General features: G+C 40.6%; 1 protein-coding gene across 1 annotated transcript in view; it reads right to left on the bottom strand.

Moving 5' to 3' along the window:
* Nucleotides 1-12,067: 12,067 nt before the first annotated feature.
* The window catches only part of TSHZ1 (teashirt zinc finger homeobox 1), a 54,769-nt gene continuing 46,161 nt past the window's right edge, over nt 12,068-20,675 (bottom strand). The window contains exon 3 of the mRNA XM_054818002.1: nt 12,068-15,843. Within this exon, the coding sequence (XP_054673977.1) occupies nt 12,659-15,843 (3,185 nt within the window). The 3' untranslated portion in view covers nt 12,068-12,658. The remainder of the gene's footprint in view (nt 15,844-20,675) is intronic.

The raw sequence follows: 20,675 nt of genomic DNA, 5'->3' as shown, positions 1-20,675 counted from the left end.
AACAAGAAACCAAAGGCAAGAGTTGTTACTGGAACAAAAGCCACACTTTTTCCACCTCCAAATTCAAGAAATTAATGCTTTGATATGAACAATCAAATCTTCTTTCTTCTTCTTCCTCCTTCTTCCTCCTTGTTCCTGTGTGGGTTAGTAAGGAGGCAGGATTTCGCATTGCCTTCATGGATTGGGGATGTCCATGTGCCCTGTGGTGACTGAAGGATCCCAGAGGCATCCCTGCATGAGAGATGGCTGGTGCCCATTCCTTGCTGGCCAGCTGCATGTGTCTTTGGTGGCTTCACCGCTGTCTTGGGGAAGGAGGAGAGAGAAAGACTAGCTTTAGCTTACTCTGTAGAGCTGCCAGGATAGGCAGCAGAGAGGTATGGACTTCAGAGGGGCTAAAGGAGCTGCTGCCCTGCCCTGCCCTGCGGAAGGACCCCTTCTCCCCTGATGCTTGCCATGGAGGGCACGCAGGAGGCACCCACTCCCCTGCTGCTATGACCTGAAGCAGCCCCCTCCAAGATAATTCAGAAATTTCCTCTTAAGTATCAGCAGTCCATACAGGTATTTCTTATCCCAGCTTGTTTTCATGTATATTTTATGTACCAAGCAAGGATGTGTGAAGAAAGAAGGGAGCATGTTTAAGCTTTCGATGCAACTGGAGCAAGATAGACTGCACAAGCTATCACGGAGCACTTCATGCATTGCAACCTCATCGCGTTGTTTCTTGAGTTAGTTAGTTATTAACAGTCACTGGATTGGAGTATCTTGCATTTGATTAGACAAATGATATGTTGTTACTTGGAGCATTTTGTGAAGTCGTACTAATCTCTATTGACAATGCATCTGTTAGTTTGGTGTAATGTTTTCTAACCATCAAGAGGATTCTTTATGGATCTGAATTCAATGCAAAGGGCCCTAAACCTCAAGACTTAGTTCTCTAGAAATCTGACATGAGAAATAGCAAAAGAAAATGAAATATTTTCCTCATTTGCTGATTATTTCCACAGCCCCTGAATGCCTATGAATAAACTCTGCCACACCACCTGACACAAGAAAAATAGCCGTACAGGAAGCTTAATATTTGCTGTAACCTCAGTTTCCTGGAGCTGGAGCGCTCCCTTAAATAATTTACAGCTCTAAAAGTGAGATAAGACTATCTCCAGTTCTGGCTTTGTTGTGTGTCCTGGGTTATTCTAAACCACTTTCTGCAAGAGACATCCATCATTACAGACCCAGCTTTACCTTCATCCCACATAGACATCTGAGAGACAGTGACTGGAAAGAATGCCAGAACTGGAGATAGTCTGATGTCATTTTAATGATTGTAAATTATTTAAAGAAGAATACCACAGCCAGAGTCCCAGTCATTTGAAAGTGTTTGCTAAAATGTCTAAGAGGTCTTGAGTGACAATCTCTAGTACACATACACAATGCAAATAACGTTAATGACTCTAGTTTGAGAGGGAAGAAGTACATACGGCAGGAGAGCAATTGTTCGGTTTTATGTCACAGGGATAAAGAAGGGAACAACTCCACTCAGGAATGACTCCATCAATTTTTGCTACATTCCAATAGCATTAATAAGATCAATGGTATTAAAAGCAACAAAACACCCAGTCTATCTAGCACCCCAACTGTTAATTGCTCCACTCAACATACTAACTTCAGCTAGCATCACCACTATCTAGCATCAGATTTGCTGGGGACCAAGGGGCAGAGAAGTTCCAGAAGCTGCCAAAACTGTTTTGCTGCAGCTGGAAAGGAAGGACGAAGGGAAGAATTATGAGGACAGTAACAACTGTTGTGATAGATTTGGATATGAAACTGCCCTGGCAGCTGTGACCCTAGACTGAGCTTAGTGGTGGGCATTGGGGAGCTTCCTAACCCAGAGGGTAAGAAGGTAGAGGAGCACCACAAAGAGCATCAAGGTGACCTCTTGCCTCAGGAACCAAAATGGCTTGGGCTGTGATCTTTTCAACTGCCTGCTTCAAGAGGAAATTTTAAAGACAATGCAGTAACTGAAAAGACACTGGCAATGTCAAGAAATGCTTTCTATGCAGTATTACAAACTGTTTCACCACAGATTACAGCATGCGTCTTCTCTGCCATACAGGCATTATCTCATCTCTTTAAAAGACAGGTGGGTTCAGCCACAGAGAGGTCATATCCAAAGTCACAGACAGAGCTGGGAATTAGGACCCATCAAGTTGCACTAGGGCAATGTAAGATGTGGTATCCATTGACTTCAGTGGGAAGTCCAGCATTAAAAATAATGACCTACTGTCATGTGAGGAGTTTTCCACTTCCACACATGTGCTCAGGGCGCTATATATTGGCTCCAGGTCCCTGAACCATAGGAAATGGCAGGCTTCCTGCACGGCTGCTTCAGTTGTGTTCCTCATTTCAGGCCATTGTTCCAGACTGTATCTTTTGTTTGGGCCTTGGCAGGCAGTAAGACAGAGAATGCTAATGAATGTCTTTGCTCCAAGCACAATATAAGAGAGGCATCTCATTTTCATTTTCTTTCCTGTGAGTCTTGAGTTTTAAACTTGAGCTATGCAATGGAAATTAAATTCCCCTTAAAATGATGAGCTCTTCCCTTTGTGCAGAGTCAGAAGACACTGGATAAGCCACTTCTCAGGCAAACCCGCACAGCCTTAAATGTTGGAGAGCAATACAGACAAGCAATTCATTGTCACAGAATGGAAACTCTTGGATATTTATTTGTAAAAATAGAAAATTCCTCTTCTACGATTTCGACCTCAAGTACTTAGAGATTTGATACAGGTGATTGTGTTGATTCAAAATTGGTATCATCATAACAACTCCTCCAGCTTCAGTTTGTTTCACCTAAATTTTTACCTCAGGAACCATGGGTGATTTCCTGACTTTTTGAGAGGTTCTTGGTGATGGTTGACAGCAGCACACTCAACAAACCTGCTTATCCCAAATCTGAAAAGTAAGAGAGTCTCTTTTATATGGATAGATGTACACATTTCATCTGGCATTGCACGGGAAGTCAGTTTATCCTGGATTGATCACACCTGTCTGGTGTAAGCAGAACTCCCAGTTTTCTAAAACTCTCAGGAAATGCAGTCAGGAGTTTGATGCCTAATTAAACCATCTCCCCCAAATTTCCGGCCCTCTGCTGGCTGAGATTTTCAGAAACTGTGCAAAGAATGGATCTGACTTTCAGCAGGCAGTGTTGAGCATCCGCAGCCACCACCGCCTCCCAGGGAGCTCCTGCCTGTTTGACAGCTTTGAAAATCATCAAGTCATTAAGCTACTACTTAAATTAAGAGCAAGGACCTAATTTTAGGTACCTGTATCTGAAATCTGTGTGCACTCATTGCCGTCATTTCAAAATTCCTCGCACTAGAGACAGAATAGGACTTCCCCAATCCTAACTTCATATATCAACTCATATAATCTTGACCATGCCCTTTTGGTTCCTTGTCTTAGTGAAGTTCTGTGCCCACTCCTTTCCTGAGTCTTAAAATAAACATCTTTGTGATTTGTATTTATGTGTAGATAGTCTGAGCATATGCGCGTACGCATACGTTTGCACGTATGCATATCTAAATCAAAGTACTTAAAAAGCTTTACTGTGTCTTAATACATATTGTATATCATCAGTGGAAGTTTTCACTGTGTTCATAGAAAGGAGTGTGTGTCTGTGTGTGTGTGTATGAGAGAGAAAGAAAGAGCAAGAGAGACAGACGGAGAGAGGGAGAGAGAGTGCACCAGGAATTATCTATGCATAAAGAAATTAAAAGAGAATATTTTTCCAGAGCAATTGAAGCCCATCTCCTGAACAATGACGACAGCTCCTCATTTTCGACAACAATAGAGGGCACGTAGGAGTCAGCTCATTAGAATATCTGTGGCTCTTTTCTGTTCTCTCTGCATTAAGCCCCCATAATGTCAGTTGTCACTTATTAATGACAATTAACTAGTAATCAGCAGTGAGACTCTTCGAGGTGGTCCTTGCCTGACAGGTGAAGAAAGAGAACATTGCGTAGTGCCATGCAGTGACATGGAACCTTCAAAGGGAGCACGGCATTTCCATAAATTATTTCAGAAAGAAATTTTCTTTTAGACATTCTCTTTAAAGCATTAGGATCTTTAACCCTAGAAGGACTATACGGTTGCAGCTGTCCTCCCTCCCCCCCCTCCCCTTATCGCTAGTATTGGATAAAATTGGAAGGCAGCCTGATCTGTCATGTAACCCAATTCCCATCTGGGGCTGGAATAGCTATCAACCCACTCTGCTGAAACTATAAATACCTTCCCTTGATACTCAACCTTAAGTGCTCACTTAAAATGATGCCCAGATATCAATAGTGAAGTTGCCAACCGAGAGCAGCTAGGTCGATGGCCAGTAGAGACTGCGACACATCTATTATAATGTCTTTAAAAATTAAATGACTCGTGAGCACTCGATCTACGTACACAGGTAGCCTATGAAATTGTACCACCTTCTCCCCTGTTTCTGATGGCTTTTACACCCACTTGTTATGTCTTGTCTTAAATGAGATGGTAACTACTGTTACTAGGTGTTTCTACAGACCCGGACCTTGATTGCTATTGCGATATAAATCTGACCTAGCTGCTGCTCATAGAAAGACTGAAGTGGAAAAAAACCCCAACCACCAGCCACAAAACAACCATTAAATTTCCCTCATGCAACGCTTTTCTCTTTGCTCCTCTCCCTGTCTTATGCAACACCAAGTAAAGAGCACTCACCATCACATTTCATTTCAACTCTTTGCTCAAGCTTCCCTCCTTATCGCTCCTCCTTCTCCCCGACCTTCCAGCTTTTGAACAGGCAATCCTGTGAAGTCTTTACCTTGAATACGTCAGCTGTCCACCATAAAACCTTGTTTCCTTCCTGAGACAAATTCAGCCTCATTCCATGTTTTTTGCAAGCGGTCAGAGAGGTTCCCAAACATCACTCAGGCATGCTCATATCTCCCAGCACAGAGCCCCTTTGAGCTTTAGCTGGCTAGGTCCCCTTTTGTTTCCTAACAGGCAAACAGGCCTTCCAGCCTTTCCCTTTTCACCCCTCTCAGTCCTAGCTTTCAAAATCCCTGCCTTCTGCTCTTGCTAATAGCAGTTATTCTCCTATCATTTCTTTTTCCCATCTTTTCCTTCTTCTCACAGTGGATCACCAAGCTCCAGTTCTTTTTTTGTGTTGCTTTTACCCTTCTGATGGCTGCTGATCATTAGACTCTGTTCTTAGTCGTTCCTTGGTCCTATTTCTTCTCTGTACTTTTCCAGATTCCCAGTTGTCAAAGCACACTTAAAAAATGTGAAATGTGACACTCACCAACCCCCAAAACTCGGGCGGAAGATCCCCATGCAATGTTAAGTCTAGACCTGCTGCCTTTTTTAGAGCAAAGCTATCTAATTTTTCACATTATCCCGCCACAGAAAAGTAGTGATGAGAAATAGTGGAGACAGTTAATGCTAAATGCTACAAACTTTAGCAAGATAGCACTTTAGAGGCAGCTAAGAATACAACTCTCCCTTGAACATAAAGACACACATGACTGCAAAAAGAAATGTGCTATTCAGTGCATCCTTGAACCACATTTTATCATCATGCTACACACTCGGATACTACTATATATAATTATTAATACGGCATGCCCATTGCAAACATGCTGAGTGTGTTTGACCTTGGACTGCCAGGTAATATACCAATGGTGGGCAGTGTCTGAGGCTGTAGTGTTTTTTAGATACAGCATTTGCACATTAATAAACTTAAAGCTTGTTTACTGTGAGAATTTTCCAGTTAAACCATCATAGTTACACCGGTAGCATTAGCCAGTTTCCCTACCACAGAAGCCCTGGGCAGTTTTTCTTATTACAGAATAAAAGTGGCTTTTTCCAGTTTGGCTTAAATTGCTTCCAAAGTACTTTAGTCTAAATTGAAAAAAAGTCCAGAATGAAAATGCCTAGGGAGTGACTTATACCAGTGAGAAAAACCGTTAATGAATCTCACATCCTACCTACAACGGGTCTAGCTTTCCCTTGGAACATGGGATGAACAGAAGCGATCTACTGCACAACTTTTTCACTTTTGTAAGTACTAAGCAATGAGATGTCAAAGACCCTGAAGCCAAAGGGCGGTGTTTTCAAGAAACACTTCTATTGCTGGGCATAGCAGGTTAAGCTGAAGTGAAGAGGTCGTCTGAAAACATAAGACTTTGTACCCCTTTATGAAGATCAAAATCTCTTGCTATCCCGCTCCTCTCCCTCCCAGTCAACCCTCACTTCTGTTCATCCCATGTTCCAAGGGAAAGCAGAATGATGGTGACTTGCGGAGCCGCTCTGCCAATCTCCTTGCTACGCTGGAGACTGGGGGGGAAAGCGGGGAGAAGAGGATGTTCTTGACACTGAGCCTGTAGCAGTGCTTCCATGACAACAAATAAGATGTTACGCATTGGAACTGTGCAGCGATAAACTAAGCCTAACCAGGACTTGAAGAAGAAGGTTAGTTTTTTACAGAACACTGCTACTCAGAAATGCTCAGGTTAAGCCATAATTTCTTTGCATGTCCCAATACACTGTGCAGTACTGAGGGGAGGGAGGAAGGTGAGAGCGGCAGAAATGTTGTCTCTGCCTAGCTGGGTTTCACTTCCAGAGGCAGTCTTCAGGATTTTACAGCAATGGTCTCCACTAGCTGCAGAATGGTGGCAAATAGCAGGCGACCCAATCTGTCTGTCTGCATCTGAAGACGATGCCCATTTCCAAAATACAGCATTGTATCCTGTCATCGAAAAATACAAAACCTCATGATTTCAAGTAATTCAGCAGGACCGATATTTGACCTCAGCACTATGCAGTCTTGAGTATCCAAACTCCTCTGAAAGGGGTGTCAAGGGGTGAAGGGATTCTGAGCATGGTGATACACAGTATGATTTAATGAAACTGAGGTGCTAGCTGGCAGGTTAATGCATTTTGCCAAACTGATTTAGCACCCACGAGTCCACAGTGAACTTCTTTTGAAAGAAACTGCTTGCTCTTAGCTATTGGATCTTCCATCCCAGATTATATGGGACTGAACTCAACTTACTCTGATTATAAACTTTCTGGGGAGTAAGGAACTGTGCCTGAGAGCATGATCTACTGGGTAGGCCTTTACCTGCCAGTCAGGAGCTTTGGGTGCTCTTTCTGACAACGTGATTTTTAGCGTGCTGCTTTCTGGATTCCACCATCATGTGTGTCATCTTTTGGGTAGGAACTACGGGCACCACCCCATTTTTGTGCTTCACAGACAAGCTCAAATAAAAGCTTCGGTTTGTACACACTGTAAGGAGGTGGCTTTGGACAAGTTGTCATGTGTACCCAGAGAGATGACTTCCACCAGTATGACCCTGCAGGCTGGCCTGCGTTTGCCTAATGCATCCCATCAGCCCTTAAGATTTCATAACGTATGCTGCTCTGAGCAAATGAGTCAGCTCTGGACTCCTACAAGAGCAGATGGGTTGCAGGCAACCAGACTCCAACCCTGCTTCCTCAAGTGACCACGTGGCATTTAGCCGCAGGTGTCCTACATCTGACAAGCCTGGTCAGGAACCTGTCAGGCTTTAACCTCCATCTTCAGACAATGCTGACACAACCACTCTGGATGGAAGTACAGTACACTGTCACTAAAATAAATTTGTTCAGAATTTTGCTGTACTGATGGTCAACCCATTATGCCCTGAACAATTTAGTTAGAGAAATGCTTCTTTGAAAAGAATTAATAATTTTAACAGTTAATACTCCCCAACATTTTTTACACTAAGAAGTTTATCCAGAAGTAAAAAACATGAAAATCCTGGTAAACTGGCCATTGCTAATCAAATTTAAACTTTGCATTTTTTACAGAGGAGGGAAGAAACAGAGGAAACAACTACAGTAATTAGCATAAAAACTTACTGGACACATTTTGACCATGCCGACCCTGATTCAGCAGGTCACTAGACAGGACTGAAGAGAGGAGTGTAAAAAAAGTGATCTTCACAGCAGAGTAACTGGAGCTTCTCATTCTCAGTGGGAAGGTCTACAGCTTTTACAATCATCACTTATTCTAATACTGGTTGTCTGAAAATAGACAATACATTAGCCATGTATCAGTGTTTGCAGTTCTGATATCTTGGTGCTAAACTATTCTAAAATCAGTTTTGCTGTATCATCAGTCAAAAAACCAAAGCTAATGAAGACAGTGGATAAAGGAGCACATTTCATAAATTATACTAACCTCAGGTAATCTGCATCATCTAAATAGACTTGTAAACTGTTCTTTTTCACAACGCACCCAGTTTTGGGTATCAATATTTAGCTATATCACCTTTTACTTAGAATAGCATTTTTCATCCCAAAATGAGGTCACTCCACCTACCTGTAGGATGAAGGTGACTACACACAGTGATGAAGAGAAACTATACAGAGCCACATGAAACATTATGAGAAGAAACTCAATCAGAACAGCAAGGAAAACAAAAATTTGGAAGAATCACATTATCTGGATTAGTATCTGGCCAGTAAATTGGGGTTAGCATTCTATTCTCATACATGGACAGAAAAGGACCCTGCTTTAAATTTCAGTGAACAGATGGTGAAATCCCATTTCCTGCTACTTTCATGCTGGGAGAGTAACTCAATACTGAATCAGCCAGGAGACCGACACCTACAGAGCTGCGAGAACACTCTGCGTGGAAACTGGCCTCTCCTTGGAGGTCTCCTAACCAGGACCCCTGTCATACTATTTAAACAATATCACACGTTCAAATTTGAGATGGCTTTGGAAATTGTAGGCAGAAGCTGATGCAGTGTGCCTTGATTAGTCTAATGCAAGATAATGTGTATATTTTGATGCCTTTATACTTAATTGCAATTGCATTTTTGCAGCATCCATGATAAGGACAGATTACGTTTGGTGTCATTATTACCAGTGTAACTACCCAGAGAAAGCCGTAACAAAGTTATGTTGCAGAAGACATTAGTGAATATCCCACCAAATGCTATTATAAAGGAAAAAAAAAAACCACCATTCATTCAGGACTAATGTCATCAGTACACAGATATCTCAAATTTGCAGTAGTTTGCAACAGCTTCAAAACAGCAATACAGAAAAGTGCACAGAAGCAGAGATCAAACCTGTGAAATGGACAAACCAAGATCTTCCCCTCGGAGAACAGATACGAGCAAACATGTAAACATCAGCGATGTACTGCTGAAAAAAAAGGTAGCTTTATACAGCTCTGAAAAGAATCAGATACAATGGATTTTGACTACGTCTCAAAAGAGGTATACAGGCTTAACAGAGGCTTACTGCGGGTTTTAGGACTCTTACCTCTCTTTTCTTCGAGACCAGTGCCAAAAGGCTACGCATTCTCTTCCATGTAGTAGCTTTAGTAGCTACTAGTAGAATAGCACAAACTTACCTTTGTTGAAATGTTACTGAAATAAAGAAGAAATAAACCTGCAAATCAATTTTGAGGAAAAGAGTAACTCTGTTTTAAACCATGCAAATTTTCTTTAAAAGGAAATTTTTTGGAAGCACGATATTCAAACAAAAGTGGCAAAAATCCAAAGAATAAAGATCGTACTGTCGCTGTGCTTCATTTTGTTAAGCAAGTGAAACATCAGAGCCCTCAAATTTTCATCTACTTCATATTTCAGTCTTAGAAAGTGTTACATCAGCATAGTCGCCAGGTAAAGCTGCTAGTTTATTCTAAATGGACTTTCTTCAGACACTGGCACAGATGATGAGTGATTGTCCAATTCTGAAGCTATCAGAACTGAACGGATTTAGCAATGTCATAAACACCTCTCGAGGGAGTCACCTGGTGTTGAGAACTCACTTTACATGCCATGTTTCAAAATGAGTTTTAATGGATTTACATTAGATTCAAACCCACTTTAGAGCTATTATTTCTCCCTTTCAACCTTTTCACCCACCACTGCAATGTAATACAGCGTATTGTATAATCACATGTTTGCAGGCCCGTGGTAAAGTAAACAAAACTTCAAAGGGTTATTATTTAAAGACTCCGTATTAGAGCTGTAGGCCTGACTGTTATTCTTCCTCGCCACCCCTTGGGCCCAAAATACATAATCATCCAGTAATTGAACTGGAATGTGTAAATGGCTGGATCCCCTGAAGGACATAGGTAGTTAGCAGCACAGAAAGTAAGGGACATTTTAAAAAAAAAACCCAACCTCATGGCACTTTCCTGCACTAGTTAGAAATACTATGTAAATGTAACTGACCCGGACCTGCTAGGCTCTTGCAGAAAACGGAACAATGCATGGATGTTTCCGGGGTTGTAACTGCAAAGATTACACGTAGAATTGTGCTGCGTTTGAAAGCAAAGATCTTTCTTACATTTAAATTACTTTCAGAAGAACTGAGAAGCCGCAGCAGAAATATACATACGTACACAGAAGTATATATAACACAATAGTATCACTAATACCATGTGAAAGCAAACCCCTCTAGGTCCTCATGTTTAATAGCCCCTCCAAAAAGTGTAATGGATAGCAGATCCCAGGCTTTCATACACTGTAACTGTCAAAGCACTCAGGAGATAGAGTAGTGAAGGCTCTGACAGCTCTCTTTTACATTCTAAATGACATCTGCATTCAACAGAACAGAAATAAAGATTAAGGGAAACACCTGATATGATAGCACTCAGCTTACCTCAAAATGCAATATTTAAAAAGTACAGAGAAACACAGGTCTGCCTTCTTGTACTGTAAGTACAAACTGGTGTCAAAGCCTCAGAGGTCTCCACCGCTGCCAGAAAGGCGAGCACCGCAGCATTCAACAGACCACCGGGGCTGAAGCCACAGCCTCTGACGGTGGAACTGTTGAAATTAAAAGGTGTTTTGCCCAAGAAGGAAAGGGAGGAGACGGTCTTTGAATGCAGGCAGAAAATGGCTATGGGTACAGTCATACAGCACAGGAAAATTAACTTGGCCGAAACCTTTGCAGCCCTTCTTGCGCTTCAGTGCCAAACAGAACGCCCGTTGCTAATTGACGGCGCCCTACTGATTCTGTACCTTTGGCAGTACCTACCTACTGCAAATCTCTTTTAAGAGGTCATTAGTATTACGGCTTCGAACGAAACACGTCAGCACACGGATCACGAGAGATGATTTCGAATAGATTTTTGCTTGTTGATTATATAAACGATGCCTCTTATTGCTGGAATAACACCTCAAAGGCAATATAATGACGACATGACAATGTATGTAAATCAAGAACTGCATGTGGGTTTATTTTACACTTGAGAAAACAGTGGATTTAATTGTGTGAACCAAAATGTACTGTACAATATTAATGATAAAACATCAAAATGTATAATTCATAGTGCATTGCTTGCTTTATTTTTATTTATTTATTTTTTTGTCAGATAGTTCCTTTAAGTACATACATCTGGAAAGATGCAGGTGCCAGTAAAATTTCTCTATTTATATCAAGCTGCAGGAACTAAATTTTATTCAAAAAGTGTGGTTTTACATTATATACACAGAAATCGAATATAAAATGACAATATAAAAAGTTAAAAGAGAAAGCATACAGCCAGAAGGTACAAAGAAAGTTGAACAGTTTAAAATGGTACGATATGTAACATGTATTTTTTTAAGCTGATGCTGGCAATTTACAAGGAACAGAATCCAACATTTGCCCCATTTTTTTTTGTTTTCATTTACCAATGCAGCACACTATAGAAAGGTCAGCTTGTACCAAAGCTTAACATTTGTAAATAACTATAAACTGCAGTATTTTACAGGAAAAAAGGAAAAAAAAAAAAGAAAGAAAAGAGCATTTTTACACTTGTTTTAAATAACAGCTTGCATACTTTTTTTTTTTTTTTTTTTTGCCAAAAAGTGGCAATTCTCAGCATCCAGAGGGTTTGGGCATAGTGGCAACTTGGTTTGCTTTTTTTTTTTTTTTTAGTTATTATTTAACTTATACAGTTGTGGCTTCCTAACCCCTTGAGTACTACACAGCTCTCCTTCTTCCAAGGACTGCATGCACAATTTCTTCACAAACCAGTTCTGCATTAAAAAAAAAAAAAAGCTCATTCATTTTAAAAAAAAATAAGTTCTGCTTCCGACATAGCTTTTATTTGAATGAAATGCCTTTAAGCCTTTCGTTTTGTTTTGTTTTTTTCCTTATTTACGTATTTAGCAACTGGGAAAGGCACAGAAATGCTATTACAGTTCTCAGAGGGTTAAAACTTGACACTACCAGGTTCTGTGACCTTTATTGTCATGGCAACTTTGTAATTTTAGGATGTCTCTTTATCATTGTTCTTTGTGTCTTTCTTTACGGCTAAATTAATGTCTCTCAATAGTGTCTCCCACTATATTCTACAAAAGATAGCTTAACATCAAGGACAGATGTTGAAAATAAAGGTCAGACTTTGACTCACAAAAAATAAAAACAGAAACAAAAAATAACCATGCACAGATCAGACAAAGAGCATATAAATATAACTACAAAATAAGTGTAAGAAAAACCAAGGTCCAGATAGGCAGTTCAGCAACAAAAGTAAGACTGATTTCAGAGGCTCAGGTCAGGCCTAGTGCAGTACTATGAAGAAGTTTAGTGCAATGTTCCTGTGGTCACTTGCATACCTGGCTGCTTACCTGGACGCTATTGTTTTTCTAACTCAGTTACATAGATCAGGTGGTCCTCTGGGGACTTGCCATGTGTTTTACTAAGGTGCAGTTTGACTGCATGCTTGCTTGCAAAAGTTCGGTTACAGAGCTTACACTGGAATGTGGAGCCTAGGTCCTCCTCGGCAATTCCAAGTGAGCCCAAAGTCTTGTTTGCGAGGACTTTTGAAACATTCTGCTGTTCTTGAATCTGATTAAGCGGCAACTTTGACAGATCCTTCAAACTAAACCCTAGGTGTGTCTCTAAGTGACTTATGTATGTAGAAGCAGTCCTGAACTGAGAGGCACAATCATTGCAAAAGAAAACAGGATGTCCTGTGTCCAAGTTCTTTAAAAATTTAGTTCCACCTGTCCTCCTTAACTGATACTTCACATTGGCCAGCCAGTGGCTAATTGTGGTCATGGAAAGACCAGTAAACTTAGAGATGTGTACCCGCTCTTGTGGACCGAGGTCCGACATAATGTATTTGCCTTCTGGGGTCTCCCTCAAGCTGGAAGCAAACTGGGCTTGAAGGATCAGAAGATGCTGAGGGTTCCAGTTGGACTGTCTGCCCTTCCTCTTGTGTACTGGCGACAGTTCATCCAGAGCTTCCTCAAAACTGCTCCCGTCAGCATCAGACTTCTCTGACACAGTAGACGGAGTTGATGACTTGGGTGTCAAACGCCCTGTGAGGTTCTTCACCATATCAGAAATATCCAGAAGGGCACTCTCCCTTAGCGGGGACGAGGCAGAGTCAGCCACGCTGGAAACAAGAGGTTTGGTTTTGGACTTGGTTAAATCAATAGGTTGATCACTGTTCTCATAGTAATACCGGTCAATAGCATCAGCCTGCTTGACCGGAGTGGTTGGGTAAATGGGTTTGTCCAACATGCTGTTGCTAATTTTGTACAGCATAGCCAAAGGGTCCAGAGAGGGGCTTACCGGCTTAGAAATTTTGCCTAAGTGGGTGTTCATAATGGACTGTAAAGCGCTCAATGGATTAATGAAGGATGGCTCAGGTGAGTGATCTGTGATGATTCCTAGATTGTTACAGCCGTTTGCAACCTTTGTTTTAAGTGGCTCTGTACCATTTGGCGTATGTGCTTCTGCTGGACTATCCTTTTTGACCTTCTGAACTTCCGTCTCAGAGCCCTTCTTCTGCTGCTGTTTGTTATTTATCTCTTCTGCTTTTGGGAAATCCTTGTTTTCTTTAGCAGCAGGTGACAGGGGTTTGACTGGAGAACTCTTCTCTTTCTCCAAAGGCTTTTCCTCCTTCTTCACACTGATTTTACCTGTAACTTTCTCCACCAGCTCTTCCATAGCAGACACATTGCTCTTGTGAGGTGGGGGTGTGAGATTGCCAGGGGAATGGATGAGCGCGTTGTGTTCTGACGACAGTGACTTTACACTGCTGGCGTAAGATGGCTGCATTTGAACACTCTGCACCGCAGGCTGAAGGGGTTTGACTGTTCCCGGGAGCTGGTACGCTGCATGAATACTGGGATATCCTCCCCAGGAAGGTGCTCCATTCTGAGCTTTGCTGATAGCTGTTGTCACTGTGTTCTCCAGGGATTTCAATATGTCTATTCCGCCTTTAGGACTATCATCTAGATCCTCCTCTCTGAGGTACTGATACAAAGTTGTTGGCTCAAATTTCTCTGTAGAGTCCTCATTCTCTTCTTTAATCTTTTTCTCCGTTTCACTGACCACCACCTTTTCCTTCTCTAGGTCTTTCTTTTCCTCCGAGTTTGTGGAGCCCGCTGGGGAATCGGGCTGCTTTTTAATGCTGGAGGCTGGTAGCCTTGTGTGGGTGGTGGGTGGAAGAGGTATAGACTGTATCTTCTCCTCCACCACAGGGTCCAATACTAGCTGCTTGCCTTTTTTGGAAGCAGAATTGGTCACCTTCAAGAAATGACCAGTGACCATCATGTGAGCAGTGAGCTGCTGCAAAGTGTCGTGGGAACTGCCACATTCCATGCATTTCAGTATCTGGGCTTTGCGTGCCTCAAACTGCCAAGTGTAGCTAGCACCATTTTGATAGCCATAGCGGTTGTTTGGAGTCACGTAGGGGTTGGCAGTTTTCTGATCCTTTGCAGACTCACCCAGTGAAGCTTCTGCAGTGATCCCTGTGGGCTCAGGTGAACAAGGTGAAGCTAAGTCCTGAAGTGCTCGCTTTTTGGTAGAAGGGACCAATTTAGTGATGGCTGGTACTGGCTCCTTCAGAGGCACTTTCTGGTAATGCTTTGTTTTTATCATATGGACACTGAGGTCTTGCAAAGACTCAAACGAATGCCCACAGTACATGCACTTCAGCACTTTTTGGGCATCCTCTTTACCTTCCATTTCCATAAGTGATCGTTTTCTAGGCTTTGACCACCGTTTGGTCTTATCAGCTTCTTTATCTCTGTTGTCATCACGGTAATGTCCAGTTTCATTCATGTGCACTGTTAGCTCCACCAGTGTGTCATAGGCTGCACTGCAGTCTTTGCATCGGAACTTGCTAGCACCGGTGAACACAGACCCATAAAGTTTATTGTTTTGCCGGTAAAGCTGTACTGTGCTGAAAAGACTAGGCTCTGGGAGAAGTCCATACGATGAGGTCTGCTGCAAAGTTTTAGCTAATGCAGCTTGGTGCCAGTCATAACCTGAGCCGCCACTGTTACTATTACTGTTACTAGTATTACTGGTAGTTGTACTGGTACTAGTGTTGGTACTGGTAGTATTAGTACTCTGGGAATTGGCATTGGTGTCAGTACTGGTGGTGTTTTCATTCTGGCCGATTCCGTTGTTGCTGGTGGTTGGATTGGATTTCTTTAAGTCCAAAGCTAAACTGGACCAGCAAGTCTCTGAAAGCAGATTTGCATACACAGCTTTTATTTGTGCCAAGCTGTCCTGTGGATAGGAAACATTGTCTGTGCACTGAGGATCCTCTTTCTCTTCTTTAGAGGAAGTGCCTTTGAAATGGGCCAGCTGATCGCTGTTTTCACTAAACGGCGAACCATAGCCTGCATCCTGATTAGTTGCAGTGCTGACTGGGGAGTTCTGGTAGCTTTGAGCCTCTTTGATCTCCGCTTCTTCATTGCACAAATACTCATTCTCCTGGATGTCCAGAGACAGCCCATCATCTTCCACGCTGTCTTCATCTATTTCTGCTGCTTTCAATTCCTCCTCAGGAACATATGCTAAAATACAGGAGAGGAGGGGGGAAGAAACAAGACAAAGTTATCGAACATGCACATTTTACATCATTGCTGTCTTCTGTACTAAAAGCAGTAACCATAAAGACAAATTTTGAAGATACATCCAGAAAACAAACTCACCGTCACTCACACACTCCACCTATAAATCCACATACTCTTTCCTGGTTACAGTTTGATATGAGTGCTATCTAAGAATAAACTTCGACTTCAGCAGTAAAATATGTGCCAGGACCACAGTAGATACCATAGTATCAAAACCAAAATCAAGCAAAGAGCCTACTAAACTAGTGTTTATCAACTTAAAAAATGGCCTGGCACTGAGCTATATTTGCTGCACTACATATGTGCAACACATTGCAGCTGACCTGCACCCCTCAGACCTAGGCACTCAGAACCACTGGCTTGACCAACTCCAGCCCGTCAGGGCTGTCTTTTCTGGCAAACTGGCTTTAGTCACAGCTTCAAGGGCCATTTCTGTGCCACTGCAACCCGACTCTAATGGAGCTATATGGGGCAAGTGTGTCAGGTCAGCTGTTCCAGGGTCTCCTGGTGGCTGCCTGTACTTGGGTCCATCTGAGAGCAGAACAGCTTTCATTTTTACAAGGCGAAAAGAGAAGCAAGACTCTGATTGTTTTCTGAAATGGCTAGGATATACTTTGCCTCCTGTTATGATCTGATGTGGGTCCTGCATTTACCATTTTGAAAACAGCAGTGAGCAACTAAAAGTAAATGTTAGAGATTAATTTTTAAAAGCAACAAACAAAAAACTTGAGACCTCCATCCCAGCCTGATTATTGGTTTATGGTAAATACAAAACTTTGCTATTGTATTGCCACCTGGTGAAACTATATAATCTTACCAAACTATGTGTTTATCTATATCGAACTATTTTTTAAACTAGCAAATGTGATATTCATGAGCAGATGGCCATTACATCAAAACACATTTACTCCAAGGGCCCAATTCACAGAAGCGGCTTACATGTACCTAAGTGATAAATGTACACTTTTATTGCAAAGCAGAAAACATACTTGTACACATTTCCCTCCAGTTTTGTAAAAGAAGCTTAAAAAAATCACAATGATAATGGAATGTAGATCATTTATAAGCATGTCAAGGTAGAAAACATGGATTGTGAACAATTTTCAGTAATCGAATAAAAAAATGCCTCCTTGTCAGGCGAACTGTGCAGCAAGTGATGCTGAAATGCGGGCTATGTCCCTCCATGGCACAATACTGAAAGCAAGCCAGAAAATGAGGCACTTCTGCTCCTATGTGATATGAAGAAAATACATATTATCATGTTAACAAAGCTGAGGTCTTCTTCAATTGGGGGGAGCATAAGTAAAGTTGAGCTTCTTTTTGTACACAGTTGCTAATATACTCTGAAACTTTTTTCTGAAACATAAAAAGAATCTTCTCTCACTGTAATATGGAAACTCTTTGAAACTTTTTTTTTTTTAAGAAAAGTAACAGTATTATGGTCAGTACTGCATTCTGCATTCACCTTTGCAATTCAGTCTTAATGCAGCCCTTAACTACTTCAGACTAATCTTTAAAGGTAAAGTAGAAAAGTAGCCCCGCTAGTACTGGGGTAGTGCTGAACCTTTAGATGCCCACTGCATCTTTCATCTGTCCTCTAAGTGTCAATTTTTTTCAGAAGAAAATTTGATTTTTTAGTTTTTAAAAAAATGTTAAGCAGGATCCAATTCGTTACAGGGTGCCTCAACCTCAGGTGTTTTCTAATATATTTAAAAGGATTGGTGAGTACCAAGCACAAAGTCACTACAGAAATCATCCTGGAGCCAAAGCCAGGAAAATGCCATAAAAGCATTATAAATCCAGAAAAAATATTCTTAAAAATGCATTTAATCCATAAAATGAAAAATAAAATACAGAAATAGTAAAAGAACTAAGAAGTCAGCTTCGCAGTGTTGCAGTAACGCTGCTGTTGAAACACTCTGCAGGTATTTGAGCACGGTAGTACTGCTGCAGTTGTGAATTCTAGGCATGCAAGTAGAATTCACTCCTACACCTACAGTCTAAGATCTCTTAGCTCTCTCATTAAACACACTTGTTTTCAGTCATTTCTAACAGCAAAAAAGACATTTTTATGTTTCAGAAAAGTAAAGAACAGTTACAGAAGAATACGGTTTGTGATTCTGAAATTACTTTTAAATAAAAAATACAAAAACTCTGAGGCCTAAAATACATAAAAATGGGCAGTTACCATCTGGCATTTTCATTTTTAAAAAGCCCCAAAAACTTAGTAATGATCAACAGACAGTCACTAAGTAGAAGTTGAAAACTGAGGGGGCCTGCATTCTGAGCTTTTATGAACAGCTATCTTCTTACTAACCTCAGTGGAACTATGCCAATTTTCTCTAATTTTCACATCCCAGTATTTTAAATAAATAAATGTAAGAAACTGTTGTAAGATGCTGAATGTTGCTATAGTTGATACATTCTGTAAAAATCCATATGAATTATCTTACATCTCTTTACTTAATTCTAAATTGCATAAGTATGTATTTTTATAATTGCTATATGTAACCATCTAAATATGTGCTTAAGTAAAAACTCCATTTGAGCCACTGACCTCTTTTATTTTCCTTTTATTTATTTATGACAGTGTGTTTTCTCTATTCTCGTACTTTTGCACTTCACCATAAAAATAAAAGGAGCTAAACCACACAAGAAATGTTAAAACTACATGAAAGGTCAGTGTTAAACTGTCAAAGCAAAGAAACTGAGTGTTAGGGTGAAATATCCATCTTTCACTTACTTTCCTAGTCTTGGGTTCTGCTGAAACTACTACACAATTGAGTTCACTCCCTTACCAGTATATACTGCAATGTAAGAGTTAAGAACGTACGATTGGCCAGGACTCTGATTTTCTGATTTCAGAATTTAAACCAGATTCTGGAAAAACATGAATTTACATGATGTGCACACCCACATGTCTGTACAGTTGTTATCTGAAATAACACAAAGAAATACTGCTTCTTAACCAAAAGAGAGTAATTTATCTGAAATGTTTAATTTCTATCACTGCAATCAAAAAGATTTTATTTAACTCCTTTAGTTACCATAGGATACACACAATACCTTTTCATTCAAGACTACTAATGTTTATAAGATGAATAGCAGCACACTCAACATATGGTATTTTGCAAGGTCAGTGCAATTCTCTAACTGAAAAGGTTTCTGTTAGAGATAATTTAAAAGCATACGAAATGAAGAATGTTAATTTCTAAAACCATATATTTTTACTACAAATTCTCACAGAAATCTGACAAATAAGTAAGCTTCAGAATTCTAAACACAGCAAAAATGTTCCTATTATAATTACTTGCCAAGACAAATAATATTATTCTATGTCAAATAAAAGCGTGAGATGTTCAGATTCTCCCCCTAAATTATAATAGGTAGCTCAAGAGAGACAGACAGCGTATGTTTCTGTGACCAAGAAACTCAGCAATCTTCTCCAGATATTCCTGCATCTGCACAGACTCTGCTGGTTTACATGTGTACTGAAACCACACAGAAATACCAAAAGCAGATATAAGTAGTGATCCTCCTCAACAAAAACTATAACCAAATTGGAAGAAATTACAGAATGTAATGTCAGCTTTTCTTTTCCTTCTCATTTGTGCATGCATAAGACTCAGGCAAATGCACGGTGGAAAAGGGGGGAAAAGCTTCAAATTCCATACAACTAAAAATTAAGGGGAGCAGTTCATATTTCTTTTCTTCTTATTAAGTCTTGCTAATATTTTTTGCCTATAAATGTGCCTTCTGGATGCCAATGCTTCCCCATAGATACGCTGTCATCTTTGAGCAGTGTTAAAAGCTGTGCATTCTAATCTAAGTGGACATGAGATGCTATATATTGTACATGTGAGTAGCACAGCACATTGTGTTTGCTTCAGTGAGAATATTTACACCATAAATACACGTCCATTGTTTGAAAAAGCAGACAGAGATCCAAAATGTAAGGATGTGGTTAAAAATATAAATATTCTCACATAAAACCTTTCTGTAACCTCGGACCGGTGCTTTTGAAGGAATCTGTCTCTACGGAGGTATTCTTTTCCATTCAAAAAGGGATTCAGCATCGAACACATGATTTTGAAAAGGACAAAAAGTAACGACTGTCTTTGTTTCTAACAGTCTACAAAACTAAATGTAGTTAACTCGTCAAGACCCAATTTTAAATCCTCCAAATAAATAAATTTATGCAGAAGAAACACCTAAGTATTGAAGGCCACAATTCAGTCAAGCAATTGAATACTGAAATAATTTTCACTGAAATACATATTTCATAGTTTCAACAAACAGGGATGGGTTTAAGTCTAAAATTCTTTACTAAATCAGGGCCTACTCTGGGACTGAAACAATAGTGGTACGACGTGAATGTTCACCATTCTTCAATAGATGTATTTCCACAGCTTCTAATATTTACCCAGCCAACAGGAGACAGCAGCTGCACAAGTTTTCACAGCCCACACTGTCAGCACAAACTGCACTCTAGGCTGGGGGTGACTTCCACGGCACACAAGAACACATTTCGTATCTTGGATAAAAAAGTACAGATAGAAAAGACAATCTACAGACACACATTTCCCTCGTTACAGAAAAAATAGGGAAAAAACCCTACATTTACAGATACGTTTCCAGAACACAGGGTCATGAGAGTTTTACGAAAGAATCCATAATCTCACATGGTGAGAGGTTAACATGCCTGCTGGAAGATTTGCGAATTTTCTATATTAGTATATACAAATGTTCATACAAAATTCTGGCACAGATGC

The sequence above is a fragment of the Grus americana genome, chromosome 2, assembly GCF_028858705.1.
Source record: "Grus americana isolate bGruAme1 chromosome 2, bGruAme1.mat, whole genome shotgun sequence".
Lineage (NCBI taxonomy): Eukaryota > Metazoa > Chordata > Aves > Gruiformes > Gruidae > Grus > Grus americana.
This window is presented reverse-complemented; position numbering and strand designations above follow the sequence as displayed.